Source organism: Piliocolobus tephrosceles, chromosome 5 (assembly GCF_002776525.5).
Source record: "Piliocolobus tephrosceles isolate RC106 chromosome 5, ASM277652v3, whole genome shotgun sequence".
Taxonomy (NCBI): domain Eukaryota; kingdom Metazoa; phylum Chordata; class Mammalia; order Primates; family Cercopithecidae; genus Piliocolobus; species Piliocolobus tephrosceles.
This window is the reverse complement of record NC_045438.1, coordinates 128,888,920-128,904,677: the sequence shown is the minus strand read 5'-3', so window position 1 is coordinate 128,904,677 and position 15,758 is coordinate 128,888,920. Positions and strand designations below refer to the sequence as shown.

At 48.2% G+C, this 15,758-nt stretch overlaps 1 protein-coding gene across 2 annotated transcripts in view; it reads left to right on the top strand.

Annotated features, from left to right (window-relative positions):
• DAAM2 (dishevelled associated activator of morphogenesis 2) overlaps positions 1-15,758 on the top strand; it is a 114,264-nt gene that overhangs the window by 51,258 nt on the left and 47,248 nt on the right. For both annotated transcript variants that reach the window (XM_023212724.1, XM_023212723.2), the window contains exon 2: positions 14,782-15,005. In XM_023212724.1, the coding sequence (XP_023068492.1) occupies positions 14,838-15,005 (168 nt within the window). In that variant the 5' untranslated portion in view covers positions 14,782-14,837. The remainder of the gene's footprint in view (positions 1-14,781; positions 15,006-15,758) is intronic.

The following is a 15,758-nucleotide window of genomic DNA, read 5'->3' as shown; positions in this document are numbered from 1 at the left end:
GAAGAAAGATCAGGGTGGGGAGTAGTCCAGCGGTTACGGAGATGTAGATCGAGGCCACTTGAACAGGAAGCCACCCCAGGGTAAAGTAACTTGTCTCTGTTCCGTCCTGACCATTCAGGGACTGTGGGTAACATTTTTGGAAACACACAGGGAGTGGCCAGCCAGGCCACTCTTCCTGGGAAAGGCTGCCTGTGCTGGCTGCTGGAGAAGATGGGCAGGGCCAGCTGCATGATTTGTGGGCCCAGCACAAAATGAAAACGCGGGACTCCTTGTTCAAAAATTATTAAAAGTTTCAAGACAGCAACAGCAGAGCTTTAAACCAAGCGCAGGGCCCTTCTGAGTGTGCCCAGCTCGCATGCCCAAGAGGCCAATCCTGAAGGTGGGACAGCCTAGACCTTTCTGTGACTAAGTGTGTGGTGAGACGATGGGGCCCAATTGCTGTTTGTGACTAGGGACAGGGTTTCGTTATGCAAGCACTGAGTTCTTTCCTGTGAGCTGGGATGGGGAGATGGGGAAGAGATGGGAAGTGCACCACAGGAGGTGCTATGGCTGTGGGGATGCCTGCGGTGTACAGTGATGCTGCCGTTTACGAGCTGTGTTCTGCTTGCAGTGGATAGGCTGTATCTGAATGTTGGAATCAGTCAGACTGACGTCATGTGTTTTATCAACTTTACTAACTTGGGCACGTTACTGATTTTCTCTGAGCCTTACTTTTCCTATATGTAAAAATGGAGATCATATTACTGCTTTTGCAGGATGCCGGCATCCTTAAATAATAGGTATAAAATTTTGAACCTAGCCTAGCTTTTAATAAATACTAGCATTATCTTTTCTAGAAATGTGTGAAATATTTATGTTTTAAAGTGTGGAGCATGGAATAGTTTGGGATACATTATTGTCAGCAACTTGCTTTTTCTATTTCAAGCTCAATGGGGATGTAGCTAAAACCTACCACCCTGATTTCAAATAGCAGAGGCAGGGGGTTGTGGGGAGGTATGCCCCATTGTAGTATACACCCAAGGGGAACCCAGTTACACCTGCTGGACACACACACATACACACACACCACCCAGAGCTAGATTGAAACTGGGTTGGAATGTGACAGTGTGTTACAGGAAGAGCCCTAGTTTGGGCATCGTCTCCTGGTTTTGAACCTCAGGGTCCTCATCAGGCAAAAATTCTGACCTCTCGGGGTTGTAAGATTAAATGAGATGCATGTGTGGATATTCAGTCTCTGGTCTATGGTGGATGTAAGCATCCTTTGAATGGGTCTGTGCTCCCAGGCCATAGTGTGGTTCATGGGAAAAAGAAGAAAAGACATTGCCTTCTGAACAGTAACATTTGCTAAATATTATGCTTCGGCAACTCCTTTATAAACAAAGAGCGGGCTGATCAGAAATTGGCATGGGGGCTGATTTCCAGTGATCTTACTGTTTCTTCTGCTCATATACTTTGGGGAGTTGCCTGGGTCTTCTTTCTACTTAGACTTGGAAGTCGGTACAAGCATGTGTCTTTGCTTTTTGGAGATGAACACACATATGCACACTATACATGCACATATACATCACCTACGCCCCCCACCACACATATATACACCACACACACACATATACATACACCACACATGCACATATACATCACCTACACCCTTACCACACATACATATACCACACACATACCACATGTACCCAAACCCCATCTCACACACTACACACACCACACATGCACATAAACCATCTACACACATCCACACATACACATACCACATTACACACATATCACACATACACACCACAGACACACCACACATACACAAACCCCATCTATACACACATCACAGATACCATGTGTATACACCACACATACATATCCCATACACATCACACACACCGCACATGCACAAACCCCATCTACACACACATCACACATATACCATGTGTATATACCAGACATTGGCACACCACACACATCACATACACACTTCACATGCACATATACACTCATCACACATGCACACACACTACCTAAACATACCCTGTCACACATACACATATCACACACACTGCACATACTACACATATACCACACCACACATATACCACACACACAAACCCCATCTACACATGCAGCACACACACAGCACATACCACATAGACCACACATACACATATACACACCACACACACAACCTGCACACACCTACATACACATACCACACATATACACCACCTGTACACCACAAACACCACATGTACACAAACCCCATCTACACACATTCCACACATAAACACCACATATACACATACCACACACACCCCCCCACACATACCCATATCCCCATATCCCACCCCTACAAATGCCATACACATACCACATATATACACCACAATACACATGTCACATACCATGCATACACATGTATACACACGTGCACACAACCTACACACAAACCACACATATGTACCACACACACACATACTACACAATGCATACACCACAGCAGATACAGACACATACCAAACATACATACACACATATATACCACACACCACCTACACACACACATATACTCTGCCTGTGCACACCACACACATATCACACATACATACCATATCACACCACACATACACACACCACACATGTACATATGCCACCTACACACACCAAACATACACATACCCCACTTACATACATGCTACACACATACTACACATACACGCCACACACATACCACACACACATACGTATATACACACACTACACATACGATACCTGAACACACAACACACACACCACAGACATACACCACACATCCAATACACACACCACACACACACCCCATCTACATACACACCACATACACTACACAAACGTACCACAAATATACATACCACATCACACCATATATACACACACCACAGACACAGCCCCACTATACACATACCACATATGAACATATACCACCTACACACCATACATACATATATGCCACTCACACACATGCCACATACACACCCCATCTACATGCACACCATGCACACTACACAAACATACCACAAATAACACACATACCATATCACACCATGCATACACACACCTCAGACACATACCACATGCATATAAACCCCATCTACACACACGCATTACATATGAACATATATCTCTTACCCCACATACACATATGCCACTCACACACATGCCACACACACCACACATACACATACCCTATCTATACACATACTGTGTGCCCACACACACCCTACACACATCACACATACATACCATATCACACCACACATGCACACATACTGCCTATACATATGACACATACACGTACCCCACCACACATGCCACACACATACTACACATACACACCACACATACAAACACCATACCATGTATACACATACCGTGCACACATACACATTAAACACACCACACATACACACCACACACACCATTTACATGCATGCACACATCACATACCACACATACCACACAGACCACATGTCACATATACATACCACACCTCACATACATATACACACACCATACATGCACGTACACCAACTACATGCACATACCACATATATACATACCCTACCTACACACACCACATATACCACACATATACACACCACACATATACATTCCCCACCACCACACTCACCACACACTCACCACACACACTGCACACATACCACAAATATACGTACCACACCACATACACATATACCACATGTGCACATACATCAAGCACACGTACCACGCATATACTACCTACACATACATAAACATACACCATACCACATATACACATAAATACATACCACACACATGTAAACACACACACATACCACTCCCACCTCTTCACCCAGAGAGTCGAAAACATGCATTCATGTCTTGTGTCTTCTCCTCCCTCTCTCCTCCCTTTTAGTGAGCATCTCCTGTACTTGCCTGTCCAGTGCACAAGGACTCAGGGTCCCTCCTGGACCCCACTCAATCCACATCCCTCCTAATGCTTTGTCCTGAAAACTCCCATTCCTAGTCCTCTTTCACGGCTCCCATTCCTAGTCCTCTTTGCCATCTCATCTGCCTCTAATAAATTTCTGAAGCGTGGCCCAGGCTGTGAGTACTCTGTTCTTATCCACCCAGGGCCCTAGGCTGCTGTCAATTCAGCTGAACCCAGGAATGCAGAATAAGTCTAGAAGCACATCATTCAGAGAGCTGTTTGCAGGGTGACTGGGAAAGGGGGAAATGAGAGAGGTTGGCAGGGGTCTCAGCATGAGATCACGTGGGACTGATCTGGAGCCTGGTGTTTGGGAATGAAACAAATGCATCCAAGGCATTTTAGAAAAAGGTGGCGAGAATCATTCACAGGATGGGGCATTAGGGATTGAAGACAAAGGACAAAAGGGACTCTGAGCTTGGGAGACAACAGCTCTGTGAGGGCAGGAGCCGTGTCTGATGAGTTTACCTGCATGTGCCTAGCCCCGAGAGCAGTGCCGGGCATGGAGTAGGTGCTAAAAATCAACGATAGTTGGATGAATGAATGAGCAGATGAATGAATGAGCTCCTTTAGGGAGCTCATGGGATAGGATTCAATTCAAACAGCATCATTTAACACCTCATGTACTGTCTGACACAGATCCTAGTGACAGGGGTAGAAGAAACTGCTAGACAATACGTAGTTTGACCGGCTCATTTACAGACGAGGCCCAAAGTACTCATGTTCCCTTGCCTGAGGTGCTTGCAATCTCCTATGGCATCAATAACCCTTGGTCGGACTTCTGTTCTTGATCTTTGGTAGCATCTCTGAGTATTCCCAGCCCTCATTCCACTCTACGATGTCCCCTGTAAACCATGTTTATGAGCAGAGGGTTTAGGGTGGACCAGAACCCCCGCTGGGATGCAGTTCTGCAGACATTCCTCAGACTCAAACCTTTGTACTTCCCTTATCATAACCATGTCCATACTTTATTATATTTATTTGTCTCCCTTCCCAACCAGACTGAACTCATGCTTATTATACCTTTTCACAGCTCAGAGCACGGTACTTAGGGACCCGACAAAGTTTTGTTTTAAAGAATGAATAAAGTGGTGAAATTGTACACACAAAATTTAGGAGGAGAAAAGGAGTCACCCTGGATCTATATTTTCAACGACATTTGCCTTTCAGGGGTTGGCTCAGCTCCCGTCCTACCCCCTAGTTACCCCTTAGTCACTGCCCCATCCCAGTCTGCCCTCCCAGAGGAGATGGACTGTGCCTGTGGGTCCTGAGGCAGGAGCAGAGGCCTTTCTGTAGAAAGGCAGGAAGGTCACCTTGTACTGCAGAAGGCGCAGCCCCAGGGGCCAGGTGGGGCCATGTGCACAGGCCCCGCTGGGTTTCTAGGGCGGAGTTGGCCTGACAGAACCTCGAGGTCTTTCCCTCAAGAGTGACAGAATGCTTTTTGTGCTGGGACCCTGGGAGAGAGGATCAGGAATAGCAGCCAGTGGGGGCTTCTCCCAGTCCTGGGCTGTGGAACGGTGCTGAGGCCTCAGTGATGGGTTGCTCTGGTGGGACAGCTGGGAGTGGAGCACAGAGGAAAGCTGGAGGCTCCTTTCCTGCGCCTTTCAGTAACAGCAGCCCTGTCTGTGTGAGCCAGAGGAGGGGCTTGGCTTCTGGAAGCAGAGGGGCGAGGCCTTGGGTTCTCCTGTGTAGGGTGATTTCCCTTTGGCCAGGCGCCCCAGACTTCTGGTGCTAATGGGTAGCAGAGACATGGGCGCTAAAATTCCTTCTCTTTCACTTCATAGCTGTTGCCCAGAGAGCTCTCCATGCTCCCCAGGTTCATCGTCAGCCCAGGTCCTTGCTCTATATGTCCAGCCTCTCATTCTCTTACTCACGTGCCTGCACCCCTCCATGGCACCGCCAGCATCCACCTCTTCCTCTCTATTCTTGGCAGTTCAGGGTCTCATTCTCTTCTACCCAGATGCACAGACTTGCCTCCTAACTCTTCCCTTCTTCCACTTCTCCCTCCTGTCTTCCCACCCCGTACAGTGCCACCAGAAATGTCTCTTCTAATTTCAGACCTCACAAACGCTCTCCTCTACCATAAGCCAAGGAACTAATCAGCCGCAAGCCACACACTCTCCAATGGCTTCTTCCTTCTTCCCCTGGCGCTCAACGCCCTCCTTTTTCTGGCTGTCGTTTTGGTTCCCACTGCACCTCTTTGAGCCCTGAGAGGTGCAGTGGGAACTACCTTGGTAGAGCTTCTCATTCATTTGGGCTGTCGTTGGTGCCAGGTTCTCACTCTGGCATGCCACTTGTTGAGAATGCTTTCCTGGACACCCCCCGAGCCCCTGGCATGTGCTGACGCCCTCCCTTCTTCTGAGGCCCAGCTTCAATGACAGTTCCTCTGGTGAATGTTCCAGATCCTCCCAGCCAGAAGTCAGTCACTCTTCCCCACCTACAGTCCCAGGGCCTAGAGCCGCACCTCCTTGCCTGCCTTTCATCCTAGGATGTGACGTCAGGCTCATATAAGACACCCAGAACATTGCTTTATACATGGCATTTACTCAGTGGGTGGGTGGATGAATGAATGAATGAATGAATGAATGAATGAATGTTTGACCATGACCTTGGAGAACTATCATCTGCTTGTTTAGTGCCCTAGTGAGTCAAAGAAACCTTTATTCTCTTTATCATTTCTCAAAATGAGAAAACCAGTTGGAAAATCCTCAACTCCCACCCTCACCCCCAAGTTTGAGAAATGTCATTTTGAGGGATTTTCAGTTTCACTTTTCCGGAAAGACGTTCCTTTCTCTCCTTCCTCTTCTCGGGCCTCAGCAATGCCTCCCTGTGTCTCCCACCCCTAGGCCTGCACAGAGGGGACTCAGAGGCTGAGAGAATTTACTTTTGCTTTCTTTGCCTTTCCCAGAGCCTAGGGGGAAACTGTAATTTAGGCGACTGCTAAGAAAAGCTCCCCCAATCCTGGAAACAGCGTGTGCTTATTTTTGAAAGTGCTCCTTGTTTCTCCCCCAGCCCTGCCTGAGGCTCACAGTACAAGTCAGTCAGATTGTTCAGGGCAACACTGGCGTCTGGAGACCTGGTTTGAGTTCCTAGGTTCACACCTTGCGTCCTTCTGAGCCTCAAGTTTCTTCGTCTGTAAAAAGGGAAGATGAAAGTTTGAGATAAACCTCGAACATGGTAGGTGCTCAATAAATATATCTTTATTATGGTTGGAATCACTGGATTTAGAGGGCAGCACTCTCAGTGGGTCAGACAGTACAAGTGAGGAGCCAGTATGATATGTGGAATCATATGAAATCGGTGTTTTTATGGCTAAAAATAATTGGATATTGTCAGTTGCATAGGAATCAATCCAGGAATCCAGGAATTGGCAGTCTTTCTGTAAGGGGCCAGATAGTAAGTGTTTTTGGCTCTGTGGGCCATACGGTCTCTGTTGCATGGTAGTAGCTGTAGACAATACTTAAATGAATGCGCATGACTATTCCAATAAAACTATGTTTACAAAAACAGTCTGTGGGCTGAATGTGGCCCCTGTAATATCTGCCAAGCCTTATAGTAATATGTAAAACTGATGAAATTACAGAAAGAAAACTCTCTATAATACCGTCAACATTCAGGTATCTTCACAAGTAGAATAGCAGCTTATCTGTATAGCTATTCATAGTCTTTACTTTTACTAGGCTGTATTCCAAATGCTTTACAAATATTAACTAATTTAATCCTCCTGACCACCCTATGAAGTATGTACTATTATATTTCCCCTGTTTTATGGCTGAAGAAACTGAGGCTCAGAGAGGCCAAGTAACTTGTTTGAAGTCACCTGGTTAGAGTTGATGGCAATTGAACAGAATTCAACCGAATGTGTAGGGTAGAGTTGGGCGATGGTAATTCAGCAGCTTCAGGGAGGAAGTGGATGGATTAGAACTAAGAGGAACCTCCAGGCCTGCTTGCTGTCCACCAGCTTGAGGAGATGGTCTGCAGAGGCTTGGGGTGGAAGCAGGTGTGGTGTAGGTGGGCAGTGGGGAGATGGGTGGGCAGAGGGTCTGATAGTGTCATTTGGGACATGGGATGGAAAAGCATAGATTCTTCCTTTGGGAGCCAGGCCCCAAGCTGGGCTTGGGGCCCTTTCCTGGGTGACTCCCAGCAGCACATGGCACGTGGAGGGTCAGCATATAGGGAGCAATGTCCGCCTGTGGAGCAGGAAATTGTTTACATTCCTTATGTTCCATGCAGCAGCTCTGGGAAGCTCTGGGCCCCATTCCCAGCCCCAGCCGCAGCCCCAGCCCCAGGGGACCTGGTGGGGAGAGAAGGGCAAAGGAGCAGGCTCCCCAGCACGCTTGCAGCTCTGCCATCAAACCAGGATACTCACATACCCTTTCCATTTGCTTTGCCTGTTGATTTAGCCAGCAAAGGATGAAGCCGCTGATCAGGACTCTGGGCTCACACATGCCATGCTCTTCCTTCTGTGCCTCTGCTTATGCCGTTTTCCTTGCCTGGAGTGCCTTTTCCCTCCTCTTGCACCCTTCCTTGATTCTCTCCTCTCTTTCAAGGCTGGCTCAAAGTCCATTCCTCCTGGAAGCCTGCCCTGACTTCCCCTTTACCCCCTAAACCCCAGGCTGGACCAGGTCCCCCTTCTCAGGGCTGCCCAAACACCTCACTCTCTCTTTGTTGTCACTGTCTGGACTCCCCTTGCTCCCCCACTAGAAGGAGACCTTTAGGAAAGGAATCACATCCTGTTTACTCCTGGGTCCTCACCACAGGTCAATGGACACATGGCTAGAAGCTGGTGAAAAGCACATTCGTTTGAATGAGACACTACTGTCCTCAAACCCAGCCCTTTCACTTCTAAAACTTGGTCTTTGGGCAACTTGCCTGACCTTTGAGACTCTTAATGTCATCATCAGTAAGAAGGGATCGTGATATCATTGTAGAGTTGGGAGAATAAATGAGATAATGCAGAAAATTATCAGTATAGTACCTGGTTCCCAGTAGGTACCTTGGAAGTGGTCAGGGAGAGATCGTCAATACCATGTCCTTGTCCTGTTACCCCTGTGTCTGAAGGTAGGAAAAGAGGCAGTTTGATAGGAGGCAGTTTGAATGTCCCAAAGCAATAGCATTGTCCTCAAGAGCTAGAGGAGGGGTTCATGAGTCAGCTTTGGTTCTGTGACAAGACCACTAGGCTTAGAGTGAGAATACTTACTTGTGAGTCCTAGCTCTGTCTCTTCACAGCTGGATGTCATAGACCAAGCCATGTAACAGCTCCTGAAGCCTCAATATTTTTATCTGTAAGAGGGGATAATAACCACCTCACAAGGTCATTGTGAAGCTGAAATGAGATTGCCCAGCTGTGAAAACACCTGGCCCAGCTCACAGGAAATGCAAAATCATGAATTATTGAATATCAATCTGTATAACATTTGAGAAAACTCTGAGCAGATCTCAGCTTAGGATACTATCTGGACATGTGCCTTATGCCTTAGTAGCTTACTGCTTTAGAGTCAGACAGTCCTGGGTTTGAATCCTAGCTATGTCCCTAACTAGCTGTGTGACCTTAGGCAAGCTACTTAACCACTCTGAACCACAGTTTTTGTGGCTTTTGTTTTCGTTTTTGCATTTTTGGGTTTTTTTCTCCATAAGTTCTTTAAAATGAAGCCAACTATCTTAGAGAGTTGTTGGGGGAATAAAATGTCGACACAGTCAGTTTCTGGCACATAGGAAAGTCTCAAGTGTTAGCATTATTCTGCTTCTATTAAGACTGAGGGATAAACACTGATGATATGGGACTTTTGAAGTCCTGAAATGTAAAAGCTGGTGTGTTGCAGTGGCTAGGGTTAGGGTTTGAGGGTAAGGGCTAGGATTGCATCTTTACCAACCAAATGGAAGGAATGAGCTCAAGTGGTAGAAAGTCCTTCCTGGCTCGGAGAGCAATGTGGGGGAAGTGCTCAGTACAGGCAGAGAGCCCCTTGGGAAGCCTTCAGGAATAGGATTGCGCAGGCAGTGTGAAAGGTCAGAGCTGGTAAAGTCCTTGGAGGTCTTCAGTCAAACCCTTCCATTGCACAGAAAGGAAACTGAGGCCCAGAGAGACTAACACCATGGCCTGCTGAACCCCTGCTGGTGAGTGACAGAAATGGGACAGGCAATGTGCTTTTGCTACAACTAGAGGGACTGTGATGGTGATGGGTGCAGTCAGGCTGGAGCCACGGGAGGCGTTGCTTAACTGGCTGTGACCTATGGTTTGGTGTCTTAGGCCAGTTGGTCTGTGCTTGGGGACTAAGAGTCCTGAGGAGAACTTGTCCCCACAGGAAGAGGGGAGGGAGCAAGGAGACAGGATGTGGAGGGCAGGGAGCTGCTGGCACTGGGGAAGTTTTCATGGAGAGAAAAGTGGGTGGAGGTGGGGGCAGCTGAAATCTCTCTGGCCTGAGTTCAAGTCCAGTGGGTTTCCTTCTGTCTTTGCATGCCCTTTTCTCCAAATTGCTTCTCAGTTCTCCTTCAAGGTGGAAACCTCGTTGTTCCTTTTCTAAAGAGATTTTGCAGAAATGAATTCCTGTGGCCACCTGCTCTCCCTGTCCAGGGCCAGTGATGAAGATTTGCTTATCTTTCTACCTAGAGATAGCTCAGAGCCCAGGGAAAAGCCCAGCTCCTCTGGCCTAGAGGAAGGCAGAGCCGGGTGACCTCATAAATCTGGCCAGGCAAATCCCCAGAATGCCAGGCCTTGGTCACCCCATTGTTACCTGGAGAAGCACTGAGGGTTGCAGGCTGTGGGCAGGGCGAGTCTCACATTGCTGGCGATGATGGGAATGGAGGCCCGCTGCAGGGTAGCGCTTCCTCTACTGTCGCCCAGTGTGCTCCAGGCATTTCACTTCTCTTGCTTTCTGTACACCTCACTGAAACCCAGTGAGGAAGACCCTGTGATCAGGGCGTCACAGATGAGGAAACTGGGGCTTCGAGAGGTGAAGAGTACTCACCAGCACCAGCTGAGAAAACAAAGGTGGGGAAATCCCGGTCTCCTGACTTCAAATCCTCTGCTCCCCACCCCGCCCTGCCACTAGGAAGCTGGAGTGAAAGAGGTGTCAGAGCAGGAGCAGGTCAGGAATTAGGGTTCAGACGATAGAAGCAGCTCCTACTGATGAGGAGGCGGCGGCGGCCTTTGGAGCTTCTGTAAACCTCTGCTGCTCTCCAGAGGGATTTCTAAACTAAGCTGTAGAGACTGATCTGCTCTAGCGGAGGGAGGCTGTGGCTATGGGGTAGCTGAAGGCAAGGTAAGAAAAAAGGCCCATTGACGGGGAAGACAAGGTCTGCTGGGACAGTAACCGGACCACAGCCTGGATGCTGGAGTCCTGGGTTTTAATCCCAGCTCTGTTCTTAGGCCTGTGACCTCAGATAAGACAGTTCCTCTTTGGACCTCGGTTTTTGAATCTCTACCATGAAGTGACATGATTTCTGAGGCCTCTTTCGGCAGAGAGCCTGTGATTTTAGTCTTGGATGTTCAGATGGGGCCTTAAGAAAGGGAGGCAAGAGGGCCGGGCGCGGTGGCTCACACCTGTAATCCCAGCACTTTGGGAGGCTAAGACGGGCAGATCACCAGGTCAGGAGATCGAGACCATCCTGGTTAACACGGTGAAACCTCATCTCTACTAAAACCTCATCTCTACTAAAAATACAAAAAATTAGCCACGCGTGGTGGCGGATGCCTGTAGTCCCAGCTACTCAGGAGGCTGAGGCAGGAGGATGGTATGAACCCGGGAGGTGGAGCTTGCAGTGAGCCAAGATTGCACCACTGTACTCCAGACTGGGCAACAGAACGAGACTCCACCTCAAAAAAAAAAAAAAAAAAAAAAAGGGAGGCAAGGAAAGACCTAGGATTTGGTTGGGAGGGCATTGTCCTCAGGAACATAAACATACTTGGGAGCTGTCACACAACACAGACCCTCAAAAAGACACATATGCAGCAGCCCCCTGAGTGCACGAAGTCCTTCTCTCGGGGGATGGTCCTTCCTGTTTGCAGGATCTGTATCTACTTCTCCTCTCCTGAGGTCAGGGGAGATGCTCTAATATTTAACAACAGGTATGGCACAGGCTTTGGCCAGTCAGAGCAATCATGGCTGTGAACAGCTTATGTAAGATTGTGCCAAGGTGTAGCAGCTATATGCCACCCCTGCCCCCATGCCTGATTCCTCTGGTACAGCCAAGAAAGGTAAGAGGGAGACTAGGGAACAAGAAGCTGGGGAAGTAAAGGCAGGAAGAGGGGTCACACGTTCTCCTTGTCCCTCCCTAGAACCCCGTGGTGCTGTCAGCCCAGCCTCCCCACTGCCTCTCGGAGCTCCCTTCCCATGCCTTGTGCCCCGAACAAAGCAGTCTTGCTTGCCAGCTGCAGCTGCGTTTTGGAGGCTGATGGAATCAAGGGGATCTGGTCTGCATTCCATGTGATTATCCCACACTTGACAATGGGCAGGGCGCCCCCAGGGATTCCACCCCTACCTGCCTGCAGAGTTGGTGCTTTACTAACCCTAATGGTCAGAGACCAGGGCTCTGTCTTACCCACTCTTTGCCATTGGCTATCAAGTCCCAGGGGAACCCCAAAGTCCCCCTTCCTCTCAGTTTTACTCTAATGCTAGTCTACTCCAGGTCTTTGCTACCATGTCCCTGGATTGCTGTGCTGGCCTGCTGGCTGCTTCTCCTCCCTCAGCCTCTAGGACGGTTCTCTTTTTCCTTACAAAGGTTCTTGAGTGCTTATCAATTGCTAGTAGCTGAGATTTCCATCAATATTTTTTGACTGATTAATAAAGACCCCTCTTTCCTCCTATTCCATGAGAACAGGTCATTTCCCAATTGGTCAAGAAATATTTATTGACTTCCCACGAAGCACAGGGCTTTTATGGGCTACAGAAATGGGGATGGCTGTCAAAGAAGCAGGAGACACAGCTCCTGCCCTCTAGGAGCCCTCACTATATTTATGAGAACCAGTAGCAAAAAGATAACCAATAATACAAGGGCAATCTTCCATAATGTATTATTTGAGGCTTTTCTGGGCCTATTAAAAAGTTTGTCACAAACTTTATAAAGAAAGATAAAATAGAGCTGGTAAAAAAAATTCTAGAATGACAGTTAAAATAGAGCATGATGTGTGAGAGGCCAGATGAGATTATACTAAATTATTAGGTAGGACTTAGGAAATAAAGCAGTGTTCTCCAGAAGTTACCCCGAGCTCCCTAGGAACAAATTATGCCACATTTTTCTTGTTCTCTCTTTTGATAAGACTCTAGAGCTTGGTTCAAAGGAGTGTCATAGATTTAGCATATCTTGAGTTCTACAGGGCTTTAGGAGAAATCTCTCATGTAGACTTTTAGAAAAGAGGGCTAGATGAGCGCATAGTTACATAGATTTAGAGCTGGTTGAAGGACTGTTCCTGAGCGTGTTGATGAAAGTTCCCTGGCATTCCTAGATCAGCTTGTTGTGTCATTAGGGTCTGTGTCCTTGATGTGGTCAACATTTTTAGCAATGATGTGCGTGATGACTACAGAGGCATTCTCATCTGTTAATAATCTGAGTCCAGGAGAAATAGCTAAGAATCAAAATTCTAAAGTATCTTGACTGCAAACCAATGATATTCAACAGGGATAAAAACAGAATTCGATATTTATGTCCAAAAAAATTAAGATCTGTAAGTATGGGATGGGGAGAATCTGGCTGGGTAGCAGTTTGGTGCACAAGCTATGGCCTCTCTACTGAACCCCTCTAGGTTGTCAGGAACCAGTGGTTGAGCATGGTTCTGACTCTTAGGAGGCCTGTGTCCTGGTTGTTGGACTGAATTGATCTAGAGGCCATGTGGCATCAGTGACAGGGGTAGTGTTCTTTCTCAAGCTGGTCATCATTGACCTAGGCTTTCCTAGGGGTGAGCCAAAGACTTAACCCTTTCTGTTCCAATGACTAGTCAGCTGTTAAATGTCCATCAGTTCTGGTCTCTGGACAGAACAGTGTCCTCTCTTCTTGGTTGGTATGAAAAGAAAATCTGAGCAGATTTCTTCCGAAAATCTGAGCAGATGTCAAATACCATTCCAATGATCAGTCCTATTTCTGTACCCAGGCTTCACTCTGACTCCCCTGGGTAACTCTCTGAGGACAACTGGCCACCTCCTTCTAGAAGGATCAGTGAACCACTGCCTGTTGCTATTTCACATTCATCCAAACATGCCTGGGTACAGAACACTGAGCAGAAAACTCTACAAGCCTCTGTAGCCTTCCGTCCTCTCCTCCTCTGGAGACCCAGGCTCTAGAAGCTGTGCCACATCATTAGCTCACTGTTCCCTCTGCCAGCCTTCTTCAACCCTTTCCTCCACATTGGACCATGCCTTTAAATCAGTTATCCCCAGACCTGGAAATGAATCAAGTGAGTAAATGAGCCTTGTTGGAAGCTGATCTTAAGACAGGGAGTAGGATCCCATCTGCACATTCGTGGAAAGTCAGCACTGGCCACATGGAAGTCACATCCAGTGACCCCAGCCTTTGTCCTTCTCTGAGGGCAAGGAAGGGGAATGTGAAAGTGTCTTGCCAGGTAACACTCAGAGGGCATGGTGGGGAGGATACGTAAATACCTCTAGGTGGAAAGAGCTGGAGGGAACAGAGGGATGCTGTGGGAGGAAGGGCCGGGGGGCTTTTCTATTGGGTTGAGGGCTCCTTGTAGCCTGTGGGACAGAGGTTATGAAGGCAGAGTGACCTCTGCTCAGCCTATCTGACTGATGCCTGACTACCCTGTGTTATCTCCTCCTGTCCAGATCACAATGAGGACCTAGGGCATCTGCCTGCTGACACCCCCTGGCCTGCAGTGACCATGGCCCCCCGCAAGAGGAGCCGCCATGGCCTGGGCTTCCTGTGCTGCTTCGGGGGCAGTGACATCCCTGAAATCAACCTCCGGGACAACCACCCTCTGCAGTTCATGGAGTTCTCCAGCCCCATCCCAAACGCAGAGGAGCTCAACATCCGCTTTGCAGAGCTGGTGGTCAGTGAGAGGGTGGGGAGGGACAGTGACAATGGAGAGGAGGGTGGATGGACAAGCAGAACTGGACAGAGGGCAGGGCACCTGTCCTGGGGTCTCCATCTCTCAAAACTCCTCTTGGGAGGAGGTAGGCCCCCAGGACACTTCAGCTATGTTGGAGAACCACAGTCTCTCGCTGGGATGGACAGCATAAAGGGTGTCCCCAGAAGAATGGTCCTACCTCCTCTCTGCATTGGATTGTAGACCACAGGGTGCAGTAGTTAGGTTATCATAGGAAGGGGCAGCTCTGGGCTTTACAAACTAAGATGGTGAGACATCTCAAAGAACATCAGAACATTTGACGCCTTTCTCTCTTCTGCTCCTTGGAGTTTTCCTGGGATCTTTTAATGTCCGAGACACAAAGAAGAGACATAGTGGGATTCTGTGGGCAGACACTGGGCACCTCGGAACAGGGGATGATTGGCTAGGAACATGGAGGTGGAAATGTCTGTCATGCGTGGGGTCCCAGTTTAGGCCTGGGATGATTATATGCTGTGCCTAACAAGGGGCAGGTGGAAGCTCTGCCATTCACACCAGGACCAGCCTGTGCTGACTGTGCAGTGCCTGCCCAGGCCAGCCTTCAGACTGCCCTTGTGAGAAGCCCCTGTGTGTGCAGCTTTATACCATGGCCACAAATAGACTAGGAAGGAAGCATGATTTCTTCTCTCTTTGGAGGTCTGGTGGTGAGACAAAGTCTGCACACCACAGAAGGTCCCA